General features: G+C 36.6%; 2 protein-coding genes across 4 annotated transcripts in view; both read right to left on the bottom strand.

Annotated features, from left to right (window-relative positions):
• Positions 1 to 22,672, bottom strand: part of ATG4C (autophagy related 4C cysteine peptidase) — a 91,894-nt gene that overhangs the window by 57,208 nt on the left and 12,014 nt on the right. For 2 of the 3 annotated variants that reach the window (XM_043575156.1, XM_043575158.1), the window contains exons 2-3: positions 10,817 to 10,873; positions 10,134 to 10,272 (exon numbers count right to left, since the gene is read on the bottom strand). In XM_043575156.1, coding sequence (XP_043431091.1) covers positions 10,134 to 10,209 — 76 coding nt within the window. In that variant the 5' untranslated portion in view covers positions 10,210 to 10,272; positions 10,817 to 10,873. The remainder of the gene's footprint in view (positions 1 to 10,133; positions 10,273 to 10,816; positions 10,874 to 22,672) is intronic. The other variant, XM_043575157.1, reaches the window with a different exon arrangement.
• Positions 6,524 to 7,231, bottom strand: LOC122480589 (U1 small nuclear ribonucleoprotein C-like). Its single transcript, XM_043575159.1, has one exon. The coding sequence runs from the start codon at positions 7,214 to 7,216 to the stop codon at positions 6,737 to 6,739; it is 480 nt and encodes a 159-aa protein (XP_043431094.1). The 5' UTR covers positions 7,217 to 7,231; the 3' UTR covers positions 6,524 to 6,736.

The raw sequence follows: 22,672 nt of genomic DNA, 5'->3' as shown, positions 1-22,672 counted from the left end.
AAAATCTCTATCAAAATCCCAACTGGATTTCTTGCAGAAATTGTTAAGATGATCAAAAATTCAACCAAAATAGCCAAAATAATCTTGGAAAAGAAGAACAGAGTTGAAGGAATCACACTTTCCAATTTTGTAATTTTACAGAAAGCTAAAGTAATTAAGAGAGTGTTGCACTGGCACACAGATGGATGTGTACATACATGGAATTGAACTGGAAGTCCATAAATAAACCTTTACATCTGTGGTCAACTGATTTAGACAAGGGAATCAAGACCATTCAGTGGAGAAAGAACAGTCTTTTCAAAAAATGGTGCTGGGACAACTAGATAGACACATACAAAAATGAAGTTGGACTTCTACCTCACATCGCATGCAAAAATTAACTTAAAATGGATCAAAGACCTAAATATAAGAGCTAAATTAATAAAATTCTTGGGGTTCCTGGGTGGCTCAGTCAGGTAAGCATCTGACTTTTGATTGTGGCTCAGGTAATGATCCCAGGATCCCTCATCAGGCTCCACACTTAGTGTGGAGCTTAAGATTCTCTCTCTCTCCCTCTGCCCCTCTCCCCAACTCATGCTCGCTTTCTCTCTCTCCCTAGAAAAAGGTTTTTTTAATTAAAAAAATAAAACTCTTAAGAAACACAGGTATAAATCTTCATGATTCTGATTTACACAACAGTTTCTCTAATTTGATATCACAAGCACAAACAACCAAAGAAAAAATAAGTCAACTGGATTTCATCAAAATTTGAAGGTTTTGTGCTCTAGTGGACACTATCAAGAAAGTAAAAAGACAACACCAAAATGGGAGAAAGTATTTGTAAATCATATATTTGCTAAGGGATTTCTATCTAGAACATATAAAGAACTCATAAAGCTCAAAAATAAAAAGACAAATAACCCAATTAAAAAATACGCAAAGGATTTAAATAGATATTTCTCCAAAGAATATATACAAATAGTAAGTATATGGAAGGTTGCTTAATATCATTATTCATCAAGGAAATGCAAATCAAACTCACTGAGATACTTCGTACCCACTGGAATGGCTCCAATAAAAAAGATGGACAATAAAAAGTGCTGTTGACGATGTGGAGAAATTCAAACCCTCAAACATTGCTGATAGGAATGTAAAATGGTACAGCCACCTTAGAAAACAGCTTGGTACTTTTTCAAAAAGTTAAAATTAGAGTTAATGTATTATCCAGCAATTCTACTCTTAGGTATATACCCAAGAGAACTGAACGCATATGTTCACACAAAAACTTTTACACAATGTTCATAGCAGCAATATTCATATTAGCCAAAAATTCAAAAACAACCCAAATGTCCATCAAATAATAAATGGGTAAAGAAAATGTAGTATGGCCATACAATTAAATATTATTCAGTCATATAAAGGAATGAAGTACTGATACATACATGCTACAATATGGATGAATTTTGAAAACATTATGCTAAGCGAAAGGAGTCAGACAGAAAAGGCCACAAGTTGCATAATGCCATTTATATGAAATGTCCAGAACAGTCAAATCCATAGAGACAGTAAATAGACTGGTGATTGCCAGGGGCTAGAGAAGAGGTGGGGAGGAACAGGGAGTAGATGTTAATCGGTAAAGGGTTGCATTTTGGGGTGATAAAGGTGTTCTGGGATTAGCTAGTGATGATGTTGTACAATCTTATAATAAAAACCACTGAATCATAAAAGGATGATTTTTTTTAGTATATTATATCTCAATTTTTAAAAAATCAGTGCTCATAGTCTTCAAAATGCAATGTTTTATTATCAAGTTGTAACTGTCTAACATGGCCATGCTTTCCAGTGAGCAGGAGCCAACTGTCCATTGCGTTTTACCTGAATTTGCATTATTATTTTTTTAATTTTATTTTTGTGTTTTCTTCTTTTTTTTTTAATTTACATCCAAGTTAGTTAGCATATATTGCAACAATGATTTCAGGAGTAGATTCCTTAGTGCCCCTTACCCATTTAGCCCATCCCCGCCCCCCCCACAACCCCTCCAGTAACCCTCAGTTTGTTCTCCATATTTATGAGTCTCTTATGTTTTGTACTCCTCCCTATTTTTATATTATTTTTGTTTCCCTTCCCTCATGTTCATCTGTTTTGTCTCTTAAAGTCCTCATATGAGTGAAGTCATATATTTGTCTTTCTCTGACTGACTAATTTCACTTAGCATAATACCCTCCAGTTCCATCCACATAGTTGCAAATAGCAAGATTTCATTCTTTTTGATTGCCGAGGAATACTCCATTGTATATAAATATCACATCTTCTTTATTCATTCATCCATCGATGGACATCTGGGATCTTTCCATACTTTGGCTATTGTTAATAGTGCTGCTATAAACATTGGGGTGCATGTGTCCCTTTGAAATAGCACACCTATATCCCTTGGATAAATACCTAGTAGTACAATTGCTGGGTCATAGGGTAGTTCTATTTTTAGCTTTTTGAGGAACCTCCATATTGTTTTTTCAGAATGGGTGCACCAGCTTGCATTCCCACCAACAATGCAAAAGAGATCCTCTTTCCCCACATCCTTGCCAACATCTGTTGTTGCAATGTTAGCCATTCTGACAGGTGTAAGGTGGTATCTCATTGTGATTTGGATTTGTATTTCCCTGATGAGGAGTGATGTTGAGCATTTTTTCACGTGTCGGTTGGCCATCTGGATGTCTTCTTTGGAGAAGTGTCTATTCATGTGTTTTGCCCATTTCTTCACTGGATTATTTGGTTTTTGGGTGTTGAGTTTGATAAGTTCTTTATAGATTTTGGATGTTAATCGTTTATCTGATATGTCATTTGCAAATATATTCTTCCGTTCTGTTGGTTGCCTTTTAGTTTTGCTGATTGTTTCCTTCACTGTGCAGAAGCTGTTTATTTTGATGAAGTCCCAGTAGTTCATTTTTGCTTTTGTTTCCCTAGCCTCCAGAGACGTGTTGAGTAAGAAGTTGCTGAGGCCAAGATCAAAAAGGTTTTTGCCTGCTTTCTCCTCAAGGATTTTGATGGCTTCCTGTCTTACATTTAGGTCTTTCATCCATTTTGAGTTTATGTATGGTGTAAGAAAGTGGTCCAGGTTCATTCTTCTGTATGTCGCTGTCCAGTTTTCCCAGCACCACTTGCTAAAGAGACTGTCTTTATTCCATTGGATATTCTTTCCTGCTTTGTCAAAGATTAGTTGGCCATACGTTTGTAGGTCCATTTCTGGGTTCTCTATTCTGTTCCATTGATCTGAGTGTCTGTTCTTCTGCCAGTACCATACTGTCTTGATGATTACAGCTTTGTAGTATAGCTTAAAGTCCGGGATTGTGATGCCTCCTGCTTTGGTTTTGTTTTTCAAGATTGCTTTGGCTATTCGGGGTCTTTTCTGGTTCCATACAAATTTTAGGATTTGCTCTAGCTCTGTGAAGAATGCTGGTGTTATTTTGATAGGGATTGCATTGAATATGTAGATTGCTTTGGGTAGTATCAACATTTCAACAATATTTGTTCTTCCTATCCAGGAGCATGGAATCTTTTTCCATTTTTTTGTGTCTTCTTCAATTTCTTTCATAAGCTTTCTATAGTTTTCAGTGTATAGATTTTTCACCTCTTTGGTTAGATTTATTCCTAGGTATTTTATGGGTTTTGGTGCAATTGTAAATGGGATCAATTCCTTGATTTCTCTTTCTGTCGCTTCATTGTTGGTGTATAGGAATGCAACTGATTTCTGTGCGTTGATTTTATATCCTGCAACTTTGCTGAAATCATGAATCAATTCTAGCAGTTTTTTGGTGGAATCTTTAGGGTTTTCCATTTAGAGTATCATGTCATCTGTGAAGAGTGAAAATAATGACCTCCTCCTGGCCGATTTGGATGCCTTTTATTTCTTTGTGTTGTCTGATTGCAGAGGCTAAGACTTCCAATACTACGTTGAATGACAGTGACAAGAGTGGACATCCCTGTCTTGTTTCTGACCTTAGGGGAAAAGCTCTCAGTTTTTCCCCATTGAGGATGATATTAGAGTTGGGTCGTTCATATATGGCTTTTATGATCTCGAGGTATGATCCTTCTATCCCTACTTTCTTGAGGGTTTTTATCAAGAAAGGATGCTGTATTTTGTCAAATGCCTTCTCTGCATCTATTGAGAGGATCATATGGTTCTTGTCCTTTCTTTTATTGATGTGATGAATCAAATTTATTGTGGATATTGAACCAGCCCTGCATCCCAGGTATAAATCCCACTTGCTCATGGTGAATAATTTTTTTAATGTATTGTTGGATCCAGTTGGCTAATATCTTGTTGAGGATTTTTGCATCTATGTTCATCAGGGAAATTGGTATAATTCTCCTTTTTAGTGGGGTCTCTGTCTGGTTTTGGAATCAAGGTAATGCTGGCTTCATAGAAAGAGTTTGGAAGTTTTCCTTCCATTTCTATTTTTTGGAACAACTGCAAGAGAATAGGTGTTAACTCTTCCTTAAATGTTTGGTAGAATTCCCCTGGAAAGCCATCTGGCCCTGGACATTTGTTTTTTGGCAGATTTTTGATTACTAATTCGACTTCCTTACTGGTTATGTGTCTGTTCAAATTTTCTATTTCTTCCTGTTTCAGTTTTGGTAGTGTATATGTTTCTAGGAATTTATCCATTTCTTCCAGATTGCCCATTTTATTGGCATATAATTGCTCATAATATTTTTTATTATTGTTTTTATCTGCTGTTTTGGTTGTGATCTCTCCCCTTTCATTCTTGATTTTATTTATTTGGGTCCTTGCCTTTTTCTTTTTGATCAAACTGGCTAGTGGTTTATCAATTTTGTTAATTCTTTCAAAGAACCATCTTCTGGTTTCATTGATCTGTTCTACTGTTTTTTTAGTTTTGATAGCATTAATTTCTACTCTAATCTTTATTATTTCCTGTCTTCTGCTGCTTTGGGATTTTATTTGCTGTTCTTCTTCCAGCTCTTTAAGGCATAAGGTTAGGTTGTGTATCTGAGATCTTTCTTCCCTCTTTAGGAAGGCCTGGATTGCTATACACTTTCCTCTTATGACTGCCTTAGCTGCGGTCCAGAGGTTTTGGGTTGTGGTGTTATCATTTTTATTGGCTTCCATATACTTTTTAATTTCCTCTTTAACTTCTTGGTTAGCTCATTCATTCTTTAGTAGGATGTTCTTCAGTCTCCAAGTATTTGTTACCTTTCCAAATTTTTTCTTTCGAGTTTAATAGTGTTGTGTTCTGAAAATATGCAGTGTATGATCTCGATTTTTTTGTACTTGCTGAGGACTGATTTGTGTCCTAGTATGTGGTCTATTCTGGAGAACATTCCATGTGCACTGGAGAAGAATGTATATTCTGCTGCTTTAGGATGAAATGTTCTGAATATATCTGTTAAGTCCATCTGGTCCAGAGTGTCATTCAAAGCCATTGTTTCCTTGATTTTTTGATTAGATGATCTGTCCACTGCTGTGAGTAGGGTGTTGGAAGTCTCCTATTATGGTATTACTATCAATGAGTTTCTTTATGTTTGTGATTCATTGATTTATATATTTGGGTGCTCCCACATTTGGCACATAAATATTTACAATTGTTAGGTCTTCTTGGTGGATAGACCCCTTAATTATGATATAATGCCCTTCTTCATCTCTTGATACAGTCTTTATTTTAAAGTCTAGACTGTCTGATATAAGTATGGCTACTCCAGCTTTCTTTTGTTGACCATTAGCATGATAGATGGTTCTCCATCCCCTTACTTTCAATCTGAAGGTGTCTTTAGGTCTAAAGTGGGTCTCTTAAACAGCATAGAGATGGATCTTATTTTCTTATTCATTCTGTTACCTATGTCTTTTGATTGGAGCATTGAGTCCATTGACGTTTAGAATGAGTACTGAAAGATATGAATTTATTGCCATTATGTTGCTTGTAGAGTTGGAGTTTCTGGTCCTTTCTAATCTTTGTTGCTTTTGGTATTTATTTATATTTTCATCTTTTCTCCCCTCAGAGAGTCCCCCTTAAAATTTCTTGCAGGGCTGGTTTAGTGGTCACAAACTCCTGTAATTTTTGTTTGTCTGGGAAACTTTTTAATCTCTCCTTCTATTTTGAATGACAGCCTTGCTGGATAAAGAATTCTTGGCTGCATAGTTTTCTGATTCAGCACATTGAATATGTCCTGCCACTCCTTTCTGGCCTGCCAAGTTTCTGTGGCTAGGTCTGCTGCAAACCTGATCTGTCTTCCCTTGCAGGTTAAGGACTTTTTTTTCCCTTGCTACTTTCAGGATTCTCTCCTTGCCTGAGTATTTTGTGAATTTGGCTATGATATGCCTTGTCGATGGTCGGGTTTTGTTGAGTCTAATGGGAGTTTTCTGCGCTTCCTGGATTTTGATGTCTGTGTCTTTCCCCAGGTTAGGAAAGTTGTCCGCTATGATTTGCTCACATAACCCTTCTACCCCTATTTCTCTCTTCCTCTTCTGGGACCCCTATGATTCTGATGTTGTTCCTTTTTTTTTTTTTTTTAACTAAAACAGTTGACAATTTTATTTTCACATTTCATGATACAAATGGAAATTACTTTTTTTTTTTTTTTGTCCCACTACTCCCTTGCAAAAACTATTCTGTTTGATAGGAAGGGGGAGCAAGTCTTCCTTGTCATGCTGTTAGAAAACACCCAGAGTCACAGCACCATGATCTCCTGGTGAAGTAGAACAAGTAATATAAAATGGATATAAAGAGGTTCCTGTCTCTCCTTATCTGTCTGGTCGAGTCATTCCTGGCCGAGTGGGTACCATCATGGGACGGGTGGGAGGTCTCATCATTGGGGGCCCAGGCATCATTGGCATGTGGCCTCCCATAGGCGGCCTCATTCCAGGAGCAGGTCCCACTGGCATCATCCCAGGAGGAGGAGGGCCCATCATTGGCATCATGGGAGGGCCCCCCATATGGGATGCTGGCATCATACCAGGGCGAGGAGGACCCGGGAGACTAGGGGGAGATGGAATCATCGCCCCTGCAGGAGGAGGAGCAGAGAATGGAGTAGGAGGAATCTTTCCTTGCTGAAATGCAGCAGTTGTTTTGTCGATCAGGCTCTGGGCTTGCTCTTCCATCCATTTCTGATAGTAGTCTTTCACATTCTCTTTGTGTTTCCTACCACTGCAGTGTGTCTTTCTCACAGATGGAGAGTCATGGGTGAGGTATGTGTTGCAGTAGTCACAATAAAACTTAGGCATGTTGCTTTGCAGACTGTTGGCCACTCTGTGATGTTGTTCCTTTTTAATGAGTCACTGATTTCTCTAATTCTTAAATCTTGCTCTTTTGCCTTAATCTCCCTCTTTTTTTCTGCTTCATTATTTTCCATAAGTTTGTCCTCTCTATCACTGATTCTCTGTTCTGCCTCATCCATCCTTGCTGCCATGGCATCCATTCGTGATTGCAGCTAAGTTATAGCATTTTTTATTTAATCCTGACTAGTTTTTACTTCTTTTATCTCCGCAGAAAGGGATTCTAATCTATTTTCAACTCCAGCTAGTATTCTTATTATTGTGATTCTAAATTCTGTTTCAGACATCTCGCTTGTATCTGTGTTGGTTAAGTCCCTGGCTATCGTTTCTTCCCGCTCTTTCTTCTGGGGTGAATTCCTTCGTTTCATCATTTTGAAGGGAGAAAAGGAATTAATTAAGTAGAAAAAATTAAAATTAAAAAAATTAAAATTAAAAAAATATTAAAATTAAAAAGACACACACCAAAAAAAAATCGAATAAATGATGCTAGATCCTAGGTGTGTTTTGCTCTGGGTGTTGAAAGTGGCTTCATAGATTAGAGAAAAAAGGAGGGAGGGAAGGAAAAAAAAGCAAATTGTTTGAAAATTTTAAAAACTGGGTACACTGAAGTAGAGTAAAATGAAATGATGGAAGTAAAATAGAATTTGAAAAAATTTACACAAAAGTAAAGAATATAGTAGAAAAAATTAAATAAAAACATTTGTAATAAAGATTAAAATAAAAATTAATTTTTTCTTTCTTTATTCAAGAAAAAGAAAAGAAACCAAAAAAAGAAAAAAGAAAAAATATCGTTTGAAAATTTGAAAAAGTGAATACACTGAAGTAGACTAAAATAAAATGATGGAAGTAAAATAGAATTTGAAAAAATTTACACAAAAGTAAAAAAACAGGAAAAGAATTTAAAGAAAAATATTTTTAATAAAAATTGAAAATAAAAATTATTTTTTTCTTTCTGTATTCAAGAAAAAGAAATGAAAAAGAGAAAAATTTTTTTAAAAAGAAAATTGAATAGTTGGGCATGCTAACAGACTGAAATACGACTGAAATTACTTCATTTTCCCCTAGAAGTTTATTTCCATAAACTAAGCAGGCAGTGAGACTTGTGTTCTTGAAGAGCGAGGTTGGCCCAGTTGGGCGGGGCTTAGTGTAACAGCTCTGTTCTCCACTAGATGGCGTTGCTAGCCTACTGGGGTGGATTGTTGTGGCATTTGCAGGTGCATATGTGCATGCATGGGAGCAGTGAAAGTGGTGTCAGGCAGCTACCCAGTCTCTAGTATAGGAATTGTTCTCCCTGATCAACAATCACACACCCCTCCTTTGTCTTCAGCTTTTGTCCACTCCCCGCTTTTATACAGTCCATGACCAAATCCCAGGTAGTACCTCTCTCCCGAGTTTTGTCTCAGATGTGGCTGTTTTCCCTGGCCCCTTAATTCTGAGGGACTGCAGCTTTAACCCGTTCCACCCCTCTGCGGAGGGTCTCACTGAGCAATGGTCGGGTGCCAGCTGCGCCCAGGAATGTTCACGGGACCGTGCTGCTGCCGATGCCCAGAGACTGCAGCCAGGTGCCAGCCCGCCCCAGAAAAAGTTCGTGAGATAGTGTAGCAGCAGCATTTCAGGGATTATGGAAAATCACAATACATCTGGCACCAGTCTTCACCCTTAACGACCTTGTTCCAGCACCAGCGAATGTGGCCATTCTCTGGGGTCTGCTGGGACCAGGTGACCTCACAGCCTCCACCAAATGTCCTTCTAGCAATGGAACCACTTCTCCCAGTGTGGCCTGAGAACCTCCTGGACCCCACTCTGCTCCTGGGAATTTGCCCTTCCCACCAGAGCCACCACCAGGTATTGAGCTGTGGAGTTTCAGACTCTGCGCTCCCGTTTACAGTCTTAATGGAATTTAAACCCTCCCCTTTCTCCTTTCTCATTTCTCCCTTTTTAGTTTAGTCCCTGCAGCTGTTTCCAATTTTCACGTTCCAGCTGCTTTTGGGGAGGGGTGCTTTTCCTGTATTCTCCGCTACCCCCCCCCACCAGCTCCATCCTGTCTCCTCAAGCAAAAGTGGCTCCCTGCCCTCCGTGGCTTCTCTCTCCCCCAGGTCACCTCTCCGCGCCATGTACCCGCTGAATTCTGTGGTTCAGGTTGTGCAGATTGTTGTGTTAATCCTCAGATCAGTTTTCTAGGTGTGCAGGATGGTTTAGTGTTGGTCTGGTTGTATTTCATGGACGCGAGATACACAAAAAACTTCCATGCTGTTCTGCCATCGTGGCTCCCCTACCTGAATCTGCATTATAAAGGGAGTTTTTTAAATGTTATCATTCCTATTTTATGGATCTGAACTTCTTCCTGGTTGAAGCTGGTTCTGCTGAGTATTTCTCCATCTTTGAAAGCTTCTTCTTCTCCAAATTGTTTCTAGTCCAAGGTGGGCTTTAAAATCACCATATGATCCTTAATGGCTTTGTTCACAAACCCAAGGTTAAACACAAGGGTCTGAGAGAAATTCATAGGTATTGGTGTGTGAACATATCTGCTTGGTGTGTTCAAAGGTTTATTTTGCTTGCTTCCTAGTTTATACATACAGTTGCCTAAAACTGAGTCTGAAAACCTGAGGTATTATCATCACCTAAATAAATTCTTTTTGCTTCTGAATGTTTAAAGGAAAAAAGACCACACAGTATGCCTAAGTTTCTAGGCAATGTTTATGATGATATTTGGCTCTTTCTTCTGAATATGTTCTTATTTACATTCCTTACAGAAATATTTCATTTAAGAGAACCTCAACCAATTTTCAATGACTTTATAAGGCAGATGATATACATCTTCAAATATTTCCTTGGATTTATATAATTTTTAAATCATGACACTTACTATATTTCATGTTGTTCCAAGCAGATATAAATTTAGTTTTTAGCTTGTCAACTTCATCTGTTCCTGTGGCCTCCATATTCAAATTCTAAAGAAAAAGCCATCACTTGATTGCATTCTTCTGTAAAGTTTAATCTTTTGACTAAAAGAAAAAAATTAAAGAAATATCAGTAATGAATATATATCATATGGTGCAATACCTGCTAAAGTTACTTAACTGATTATATACAACTTGAACTACAAATGAGCAAACCAGTTTCTCATTTTCCATAACAGAATACAATATATTCTATAAATATTTTAATTACAGAAACATTTAATACCAAATATACAATAAAAATTATCATACAAAACCAAACAATAATTTCCTCCAGGTGCTCACAATTAAGAACAATGAATTAGCTTAGTAAAACAACTCAGCTTTGGTGCTTGTGAGACTATTCAACTTGTTTTATTTATTATAGAGAAGGTGGTTTTAAATCTTGTAAGAAATGACAGCTATATTCAGAATGGAGGCTTTAAGTCACCATTCTAATTAAGTCACTACTTTCATATAAAACCGAATTGTTTTGTTTTTTAAGGCATTTCCTACATTTCCTTCCTATCTCAATACTGCAGCATTTAAAACAATAGCTTAAATTTACAACGGAAAATGTTTTCTTACTTTAAAATAAGAATAAATGTACCTTGTAAGTACTTGCTTTATAACTGACTTGAGGGAAAGGTGAGATGTGTGATATAATCTGAAAAAGGAACAAATTATACTTTAACATGCTTGTGCTTATTTACAATAATTCACAGGTTTACTTTTCAAGAAAACAATGCTGCACAGAACAGTGCTCTTTTAGGGTAATAAATATCTCCTCAAAAGTATTGATACATTTATTTCTCTAACAGTAGATGTTCCATTTTATAACATGTACTAAAAGCTACTCATTATACAGTGGAGTCAGGAGAAAGCATGGTCCATTGGAAAATTTTTAAAAGCCAATGTGACTAGACATGGATAGTCCAGAAAAGGCACTTGAGATGTAGCCAAAGGTTTGACATGGGCTAGAGCACACAGGGCCTTGTAGACCATGTTAAGAACGTTGTTCTTTATCCAAAGAAAAACTGGTTTCAAACAGAAATATCAGAATCTGATTCTATGGGCTTGATTCTAAGACCAGCACAAAGAATAGACTGAAAAGGGACAAGAGTACAGAATTAGAGTTTCCTAGGATTGTACAGGACTAGGAAAGAGATGATAATAGCCTGGGCTGGAACAGTAAAGAGGGAGGGAAACAGACATATAAGGAAATATGTCACAACTTCAATGTCTTGGCAATTAAATGAATATAGAAGGCAAGAAAAACAGATATGCCAACAGATATACCCATGTTCCTGGCTTGTGAAACTAAATAAATGGTGATAATCATTGAAATAGGGAACATTAGAAAGGATCTGGCTAGAGGAGGAAGATCACAAATTTGATTTATATGTAGTTTGAGATGCCTCTGAGAGATACATGATTCTCTATCAAACATTTATTTAATTATTCAATAAATTATTGCCAGGTACTGTTTAAGGCAGTGCAGATACAGCTTGGGACTAAAGCAGTGAAATACTTCCTCTCATGGAGCTTACATCCGAACTATATTCTAGAGAGGCCAACTAGGCAGCTGGATATATAGATCAGGAGCTTAGAGAGTGAGAGCTATTAATTTGAGCATTGCTGATGTATAAATGAAAAGTAGAGCTACAAACACGTTCCTCAAGGACTTTGCCATGATTATGTTTACACTCTCAGCCTTGAGAATGATATTTAAGGCCCCTCAAGAAATTATGTCTGCCCTCTTTCTTAGCTTCATCTCTTGCCATTCCTTCACATGTACCATATACTGAAGCCATTTTTAATATTAATATGAAAGCTTTCTATTGGACATGCTATCTGATACTTCACACCTTTCATGTGCTGTTCCCTTCACCTAGAATGTCTTCCTGCTCACTCTCACTTTTTAACTACCTTATTATCTTGAGTCCCTAAGACCCAGCTTAAGTTTCACCTCCTCTTATAAGACTTGTAAGGTTTCTCCCCACTTCTGTATCTCAAATTAGATGGGTCCCTGCTCTTAGCTCCTACAGGATCCTATGTCTTCCTCTATCACAGGACTCATCATACTGAATTGTTATTACTTCTTACCTCTTCCACTAGATGGTCAACTTTCTGAGTATCTGTAAGCTCTGCCTGGCATGTGACTGGTTCTCAAAATGTTTATTAAATGAATCAGTGTACTGATAAATTAATAAATATAGGTATATCACTAGTAGCACTTCTACAAGCTGTAAACCTCTGTCAATTGAACATTTTTTCACTAACAACTAGAATATAGAAAAGGAAAGAAAAATTTTCCTTCAGAAAATTGCATAATTTAACAAAATTTGGAAAAGCAAGAAGAAAGGTTTATAAAATGTGCATCCACATGATGGAATGCATATCCATTAAAAATGTCTTCAGAAAGTTTGTGAAAATGGAGAAACACTGCAGAATCTAAAACTTTATGCATCATACGGTACTGGCTGGGGAAGGGACAGGGGAAGAGTTAGAAAGAAGCACATCAAAAATTGACAAGTTTCTCTGGATGTAAAATTGTGTGTGGATGGTTATTTACTTATTTATTTAGAGTGGAGGAGGGGCAGAGAGAAGGCTCCAAACCGTGAGACCATGACCTGATCCAAAATCAAGGGTCAGACACTTAGGGTGCCTGGGTGGTTCAGTCATTAAGCATCTGACTTTGGCTCAAGTCATGATCTCAAGGTTTATGAGTTCAAGTCCCACTTAGGGTGAGCTCATGCCCCACTTCAGGTGAACACAAGCCCTGCTTTGGGTAAAAACAGTCCCTATTCGGATGAGCCCTGCTTCTCTCTCTCTCCCTCTCTTTTTTTTTAAATTTTTTTAATGTTTGTTTATTTTTGAAGGAGAAAGAGACACGGCGTGAGTGGGAGTGGGGCAGAGAGAGAGGGAGACACAGAATCTGAAGCAGGCTCCAGTCTCTGAGCTGTCAGCACAGAGCCCGATGCAGAGCTCAAACTCATTAGCTGTGAAATCATGACCTGAGCCAAAGTTGGACGCTTAACTGACTGAGCCACCCAGGTGCCCCTATCTCTCTCCCCCTCCCCCCTCCCCGTCTCTCTCTCTCTGTCCCTTGTGGGATTCTTTCTCTCTCTGCCCCTCACTCCCTTGCACTCTCTCCCTCCCTCTCTCTCAAAAAAAACAAAAACAAAAACAAAAACAAAAATAAAAGAGACACTTAACCGACTGAACCACCCAAGCACTCCTCTATGTGGTTATTTTTATGCCACTATTGTCCACCTTTTCAAATCTTATACAAAGAACATATGTAATTTTTAGAATTTAAAATTTTTATTGTTAAAAAGCCACCAACCATGAATCTTCTAAATTCAAATGTTTAAAATAAGATAACGTACATACATGTATTTTCTTTCTAAGTCAGAAAGAAAGTAGACCATGGAGAAGACTTTGGTTCAAATAGTTCACAACACTGGTTACCAGGGATACTCTGGATAGTCTTTGGCAAGAATGTAAAATTAATGCCTTAAAGTGGGTGGGGGGAACATGAAGACAAAGTGAGACATTTTGTATGAGGTAAGTCTGTATCTTAGATAATCACTCCTAAATAAATTAGTAAAAAATAAATAGCCAAGGTAAGATGCTGTGACAGATTCAGAAATTAATGAGAAACTTTCAAACCTAAAGGAACTTAGAGCAGAATAAATTGTGAAGTTGTTCTTTTATTATTTTTCCTCAAAATTCCTACTACTATAGATTATTCACTCAGAATAACTATACCCCCAAATGTGAAACATTTGAAACATTTTTGGAACATATCCTTGACTTATCCTATAAGAATACTTTTATTGTCACCATACAGAGGGTAGATGAGAATAATTAAGTTATTATTATAAGGTCAAACTCGTTAAGCTGTTGCTGGTTTAATAATTTGGTATACAGATGACCCTTGAACAATATACAATGCAGGGGCTGGGTGCTGACCCCTGTTTAGTAGAAATCCATGTATAATTTTTTACTCCCCCAAAATGTAACTACTAATAGCCTACTGTCAACCAAAAGCCTTACCAATAACATAAACAGTTGAATTAATACACACTTTGTATGTCACATGCACTATATACTATATTCTTACATAAAGCTGGAAAAAAATGTTAATAAAAAAATCAAAGAAAATAAATTTATAATACTGTACTGTATTTACCAAAAAAAAAAAAATGCATGTATAAGTGGACCTATGCCTTTCAAACCTGTGTTGTTCAAGAGTCAATGGTAGTTACTTTCATGTAACTAAAATTGAATTCCAATCTTCTATAAAGACAAAAACCCACTTTATATCCATAAAAAAAATTAAATGGATGTTTCTAAGAATACTAACTTTAGAGCAGAGAAGATTTTGGAAGATGATCCCTTGAACCATATTGGAAAGTAGTATACATCAAAATGCTATAAAAAGGGAATAACCAGATCTGACTCCAAAGGCAAAGACAACAAAAACAAAAACAAACAACTGGGACTACATCAAACTATAAAGCTTTTGTACAGTGAAGGAAACCATCAACCAAAATGTTAAGACAACCTACTGAATGGGGGCGCCTGGGTGGCTCAGTCAGTTAAGCATCCAACTTTGGCTCAGGTCATGATATCTCATGGTTTGCAACCAGGTTTAAGCCCCACGTTGCGCTCTGTGCTGACAACTCAGAGCCTGGAGCCTGCTTCGGGTTCTGTGTCTCCCTCTCTCTCTGCCCTTCCCCTGATCATGCTCTGTCCCTGTCTGTCTTAAAAATATATAGACATTAAAAAAATTGTTTTTAAAAAGACAACCTAGGGGCGCCTGGGTGGCTCGGTCGGTGAAGCGTCCGACTTCGGCTCAGGTCATGATCTCACGGTCCGTGGGTTCGAGCCCCGCGTCGGGCTCTGTGCTGACAGCTCAGAGCCTGGAGCCTGTTTCGGATTCTGTGTCTCCCTCTCTCTGTGACCCTCCCCCATTCATGCTCTGTCTCTCTCTGTCTCAAAAATAAATAAACGTTAAAAAAAAAAAAAAAAGACAACCTACTGAATGGGAGAAAATATTTGCAAATCATATATCCAATAAAGGGTATATATCAAAAATATATTAAAAACTCATACAACTTAATAACAAAATATCAAACAATTGGATTAAAAACGTGTAAAGGATCGGAATGGACATTTTTCCAAAGAAGACACACAGATGGCTAACAATCACATGAACATCACTCATCATCAAAAAAATGCAAATCAAAACCACAATGAGATATCACCTCATTCCTGTCAAAATGGCTATTATCAAAAAGACAAGAAATAGCAAGTGTTGGTGAGTACATGGAGAAAAGGGACCCTTGTGCGTTGCTGGTGGGAATGTAAACTGGTTCAGCCACTTTGGAAAACAGTATACGGGTTCATCAAAACATTAAAAAAAAGAAATACCATATGATTCAACAATTCCATTTCTGAGTATCCAAGGAAAACTAAAATAATAACTGAAGATATATACACCTGTATGCTCGCTGCAGAATTATTTAGAATAGCCAAGATACAAAAGCAACGTAAGTGTCCATCAATGGATGAATGGATAAAGAAGTCACACACACACACACACACACACACACACTGCAATACTATTCAACCATAAAAAAGGAAAATCTTGCCATTTGCAACAACATCGATGGACCTTGTGGGTATTTTGCAAAGTGAAATAAGTTAGAGAAAGACGCAATCAGTATGATTGCACTTACATGTGGAATCTAAACAAACAAACAAACAAAACAAAACTCATAGAGAAAACAGTAGTTGCCAAAGAGTAGGAGGTGTGGGTATAAGCAAAATGAGTGAGGGGGATTAAGAATTATAAACTTCCAGTTACAAAATAAATATCCAATGGGGATATAATGAACAGCATTCGTGGCTATAGTCAATAATATGGTATTGTATACTTGAAAGTTGCTAAGAGTAAATCTTAAAAGTTCTCATCATAAGAAAAACAAATTTGTAACTTTGTATGGTGACAGACAACTAGCCTTATGGTGGTGATTATTTTCCAAAGTATTAAATCAATGTTGTACAACCTGAAACTATATATGTCAGTATTTCAATTAGTAAAAAGGGAATATTCAAAGACCTCCTATAAGTCAATAACAAAATGAGTAGAATAATACACAAAAGACTTGAACAGGAACTTTCTATTTATAAATGGATGACACTTATGATTTTATAAGTGGATGACCAAATGGTCAATATGCCTAAGAAAGGTCTTTAAAAAGGAAAACATGTATTGAAAACAGAATGAGATTGTGTTACAGACACACCAGATTGGCTAAATCTTAACAAGTCAGTAAACTACAAGTGTTAGAGAGATGTATAAGGAACTCATACACTACTGGTGTGGTTAAAAATTAATGAAACCACTTTGCAAAAATGTTTGGCAATATCTATTAAAGCTGAACATACTCATAGCCTCTGACCCAGAAACTGCACTTCTAGGAATATACCAAACAGAAATGCATACATGTATTCAATAAAGCGTATGTGTAAACCTGTTCATAACAGTATTCTTCTTCTTTTTTTTTCAAATTTCTGTTTAAATTCTAGTTAGTTAATAGCAGTACTATTCTTAATAGCTCCAAGCTACAACTCAAATGTCCATCAACTGTGAAATGGATGTATTGTGGTATATATTTTTTTCAGTATGTAAAAAATATTCTCAAAAATACTCTCAAAAGACAGAGTCTCATGAGCAGGGGAGGGACAGAGAGACAGGGAGACATAGGATCCAAAGCAGGCTCTGTGCTGACAGCAAAGAGCCCCAATGCAGGGCTTGAACTTATGAACCATGAGATCATGACCTAAACTGACACTTAACCAACTGAGCCACCCAAATGCCCCAAAGGTACATTTTTACATGGAATGTTATATAGCATTGAGAATGAATGAGCTACAACTATATCAACAATGTGAATAAATATTGCAAACATAATACTGAGCTAAAGAAGCCAAACAACACACACACACACACACACACACACACACACACACACACACATATATATGAATCCCTTTCTAAAAGTTCAAAAATAGAAATAACTAATCTATGATATTAGATTACCTTCAGAAAAGGGGAAAGAGGAAGGAGTGACCAAGAGGAGACACAAGGGTAAGCTTTGGGGTGCTAATGTTCTATTAAAATCTTTATGGTAAAATTACAGGTATGATCACTTTGTGATAACAGAGCTATCCATTTATTATTATTTATTATTTGTGTATTTTTCTAACTTTCTTAAAAGTTTATTTATTTTGAGAGAGAGAGAGAAAGAGAGGGAGAGCGTGAGCAAGGGAAGGGCAGAGAGGCAGAGAGAGAATCTCAAGCAAGCTCCACACTGACAGCACAGAGCCTGACATGGGCTCAAACTCACAATCATGAGATCATGACCTGAGCCAAAATCAAGAGTTGGATGCTTAACCGACTAAGCCACCCAGGCACCCCTGTGCACTTTTCTGTATGTATATTATACTTCAGTAAAAATGTCTATTAAACAATTACTTTGCCAACGTGGAACAGATGGCTTTTCTTTGCCTTCAGAGGGGAGTCCTGAGAAGAGTACACCAAATACAGTAGTCCAGCCTAGAATGCAAAATCTGAATCTAGCATGGGGAAACATCACTCTAACCCCAGATGAGGAACAATGTATTTCAAAAGGGGAGGGAGAATTACATTCTTCAAAAATGTCAGTGTCGTGTGAGACAAAGAAAGGCTTGGAATCTCTCCACATCAAAGGAGATGAAAGAAACACAAAAGCTAAATGTAATACCTGCTTCTGAGAAAAGGAATAAAATTATAAAAGGTATTAGATTGACAGATCTAACTAGATGACAGTAGTATTGTTATGAAATCTACAATAAAATATTTAGACATAAATGGTCACAATGAATACAACTTATTCTCAAATGGTTCCGAAAAATAATTTCATCTGTATGTATGTATGTATGTATATATATGTATGTGTGTGTGTGTGTGTGTGTGTGTGTGTGTGTATATATATATATATAAAAGATTAATCTGGGTAAAGGATTTTAGTTGTGTTTTATGTATTATTATTATTCTTGCATATTTTCTCTAAGTTTAAAGTTACATCTAAATAAAAAGATTTTTAAATTTTTAAAAAAGGGAATAACCAAAAATTCCAAATAAGGAGAGGATTTGCCTTACTATTAAAACACATTACAAAACTAGAGTAATTTGGGCACCTGGGTGGCTCATTCAGTTAAGCATCTGACTTCAGCTCACATAATCTCAGTTTGTGTGTTCGAGCCCCACATCAGGCTCTGTGTTGACAGCTCAGAGCTTGGAGCCCGCTTCAGAGTCTGTGTCTCCCTCTCTCTGTCCCTCCCCCGCTTGTGCACAATCTCTCTCTCTCTCTCTCAAAAATAAACAAACATTTAAAAAAACTAGAGTAATTAAAGTTTAGTAAAAGTTAAATTTATTATTATTAGCAAAGGATGACGCTGAATAAAACATAATAGGGAGAAAAGAAATAACATAGGAAATATTTCACATCATTGAAAAAATGGCTAATTTGCTAAACAGTGCTAGAGTAATAAGCTAGCTGGTTTAATAAAACTACCTCACAGATTATGAATTCTAGACAAGTTAAAGAATTGAACACAAATGCACAGACTTGGCACATGTGCTTATACGCCAGAGAAGTGTTAATTAAAATTTTTTAAACAATCTTGAAGAAATGGACTTTCTAAGCCTAGTATACAAAACTAGGAATCAGAAAGGAAACTGTAATCACATAAAAATGAAAATTTCAATATAGGAAGAAGAAAAAGAACTTTAACTAGGTTAAATTACAATTCATCAATTAGGAAAAACTTCAATATCTATTACATAGAAAAAGGATGAATGTTTCTAATACACAAAGAGCTCCTATAAATCAATAAGGGGAAAAAACACACCCCCCCAAAAATCCAGGCATTCCAAAGAAAAAGGCCAATAAACACAGAAAAATATTTTCAAACTTACTAAATCTAAGTAATGCACATTAAAGGAGTTTCGTATTTTTTTCATCATCATAAGAGATTAAATTGGTGAGTCTGAAGAAACAAGCATTTTACATAATTATTTCTCAAATAATAAAGTCCATGAGGGCAAAGAATGTGTCTTCTTCACTACTATATCCTTATAGCTAGCACACTGGTGTGCTAATAGACACAAACATCTGCTGACGACTAAATTATGGTATATGCATATTATGATATAGATCTATATTTATTATGATAAAAAGATATTCAGGGAGCATCAAAATACGTGAGGCAAAACTGATAAAATTGTAAGAAGAAACAGATGAATCCTCTATTACGGTTACAGACTTTAACATCCCTCTAACAGAAATACAGGTCCAGCAGGCAGAAAATCAGTAAAGACAGTGTTGAATTAAATAGCACCATCAGTGGCACCTGAGTGGCTCAGTCAGTTAAGCCTCAGACTTTGGCTCAGGTCATGATCTCACGGTTCACAAGTTTGAGCCCCACATCGGGCTCTATGCTGTCAGCATGGAGCCCACTTCGGATCCTCTGTTCCCCTCTCTCTCTGCCCCACCTCCGCTTGCTCTCTCTCTCTCTCTCTCTCTCTCTCAAAAATATATAAACATTTTAAAACAAGTAAATAGACCATTAATCAACTGGACATAATTGACAGACTACTTCACCCAACAAAAATAGATTACATATTATTCTCAAGTTCACATGGAATATTCACCAAGAATGACCAGATTCTGGGCCATAAAACACCTCTTAACAAATTTAAAAGAATAGAAACCATACATTTGTTCTCACCACAATGGAGTTAAACTAGAAATCAGTAACAGAAAGTTGGCTGCAAAATCTCCAAATACTTGGAGATTAAACAAAACACTTCTAAATAACACAAGGCCAAATAAGAAACATCAAGAGAAATTAAGAAATGTTTTTAACTAAATGAAAATGAGAATACAACTTAAAATTTGTGATATGCCACAAAATTCCCTTAAAATTTATAGGAAATTAATAGTATTGAGAATGCATATATTAGAAAAGAAGATCTAAAAACAATAACCTAAGCCTCCACCTTAGGAAATCAGAAAAAGAAGAGCATATTAAGTCTAAAGTAAGCAGAAAAAAAAGAAATAATAAAAATTAAGGCAGAAAGAAAGAAATTAGTAGAGAAAAGCAACAAAACCAAAGCTGATTCTTTGAAAAGATCAATAAAATCTACAAGCCTACAGCCAGGCTAGCTAAGAAAAAGAGAGAGAGAGAGAGAGAGGGAGGAAACACACAAATTACTAACATCAGAAATGAAACAGGGGACATCACCACAGATCCCATGGCCATTAAAAGGACAATAAAGGAACATTATGAACAGTTCTATGCTCACAAATTTGATAACCTAGATGAAATGAAGCAATTCCTTTAAAGACAGTTTGCCAAAATTCACACAAGTAGACAATTTACATAGGTCTATATCCATTAGAAAAATATGAATCAACAATTAATAATCTTCCAAAAAAAAAAAATCAGGCTCAGATGGTTTCACTGTTGAATTCTACCAAATATTTGTACCAATTCTCTACAATCTCTTCCAGTAGAAGCAGAGAAAATACTTCCTAATTCATTCTATGAGGTCAGCATTACCCTAATACCAAAATCGGACAAAGACATTATTGGTACTGGCAAAAGAATAGACAAATAGATCAATGGAACAGAATAGAGAGCCCACAAATAGACCAACATAAATACAGTCAACTGGTCTTTGACAAAGGAGTAAAGGCAATACAATGGAGCAAAGACAGTCTTTTCAATAAATGGTGCTGGAACAACTGGACATACACATGCAAAAAAAAAAAAAAGGAGCTAGACAAGACCATACACCTTCTACAAAAATTAACTCAAAATGGACTGTAGACCTAAATGTGAAACACAAAACTATAAAAATCCTAGAAGATGACATGGAAGAAAACCTAAATGACCTTCAGTATGGCAATGACTTTTTAGACATAGCACCAAAGGCACAAACCCTTAAAAAAAATAACTGGTAAACTGGACTTCATTAAAATTAAAAACTTCTCAGGGCACCTGGGTGGGTCAATCAGTTAAGCATCTGACTTCCACTCAGGTCATGACCTTGTGGTTTGTGAGTTCAAGCCCCACATCAGGCTGTGTCCTGACAGCTCAGAGCTTGGAGCCTGCTTTGGATTCTGTGTCTCCCTCTCTCTCTGCCCCTCTCTCTCTTTCTCTATCTCTCTCTCAAAAATAAATATTAATTTTTTTTTATTTAAAACTTCTCTGTGAAAAACAATGTCAAGAGAATGAAAAGACAAGCCACAGACTGGGAGAAAATATTTGGAAAACACACATCTGATAAAGGTGTGCTATGTAAAATATACAAAGATGTTTAAAACTCAATAAGAAAATGAACAACCTAATTTTAAAATGGTCCAAAGACCTAAACAGATTCACCTCACCAAAGATGGAAAATAAGCATATGAATATATTCTCCACATACGCTATCCGGGAAATCAAATTAAAACAATGAGATACCACTACATAACTATTAAAATGGCCAAAATCCAAAACACTGATAACACTAAATGCTGGCAAGGATGTCAAGCAATATGTACTCTCATTCATTGCTGATGGGTATGCAAAATGTTACAGCTACTTTGGAAGACAGTTTGGCAGCTCCTTACAAAACTAAACATACTCTTAGCATATGGTTTAGCAATGGTGCTCTTTGGTATTTACCCAAAATGAAATGAAAACAATCCACACAAAAACCTGCACACAGATGTTTATAGCAGTTTTATTGGAACTTGGAAGCAACCAAGATCTCCTTCAGTATGTGAACAGATAAACTGTAATACATTCAGACAAAAGAATGTTACCCAGGCACCTAAATGAACTATCAAGCCATAAAAAGATATGAAAGAAAACTAAATGTATATTACTAAGTGAAAGAAGCCAATCTTAAGAGGCCACTGTATGTCAAACTGTACATTCCAGAAAAGGCAGAACTACAGAAACAGTAGGGGCACCTGGGTGGCTCAGTTGGTTTAGCATCTAACTCTTGATATCGGCTCAGGTCTTGATCTCCCAGATCATGAGAGGGAGTCCCACCACATTGGGCTCCATGCTGAGTGTGGAGCCTAGTTGGGATTCTCTCTTTCTCTCTCTCTCTGTCTCTCTGTCTCTCTCTCTCTCTCTCTCTCTCTGCCCTTCCCTCACTCTCATGCCCTCTCTCTTACACACTCTCAAAATAAATATTTTTTAAAAATGTTTTAAAAACTACAGAAGCAGTAAAAATATATGTGTTTGTGAGGGATTGGGGCTGTAGACGTAAAGATGAATAGGCAGAACACAGAGGATTTTTAGGCAACTGTTTTTAGATTTTTAGAAACTATTCTCTAGAATACTACAG

The sequence above is a fragment of the Prionailurus bengalensis genome, chromosome C1, assembly GCF_016509475.1.
Source record: "Prionailurus bengalensis isolate Pbe53 chromosome C1, Fcat_Pben_1.1_paternal_pri, whole genome shotgun sequence".
NCBI lineage: Eukaryota > Metazoa > Chordata > Mammalia > Carnivora > Felidae > Prionailurus > Prionailurus bengalensis.
The sequence above is the reverse complement of the archived record's forward strand: the minus strand, read 5'-3'. Positions and strand labels throughout refer to the sequence as shown.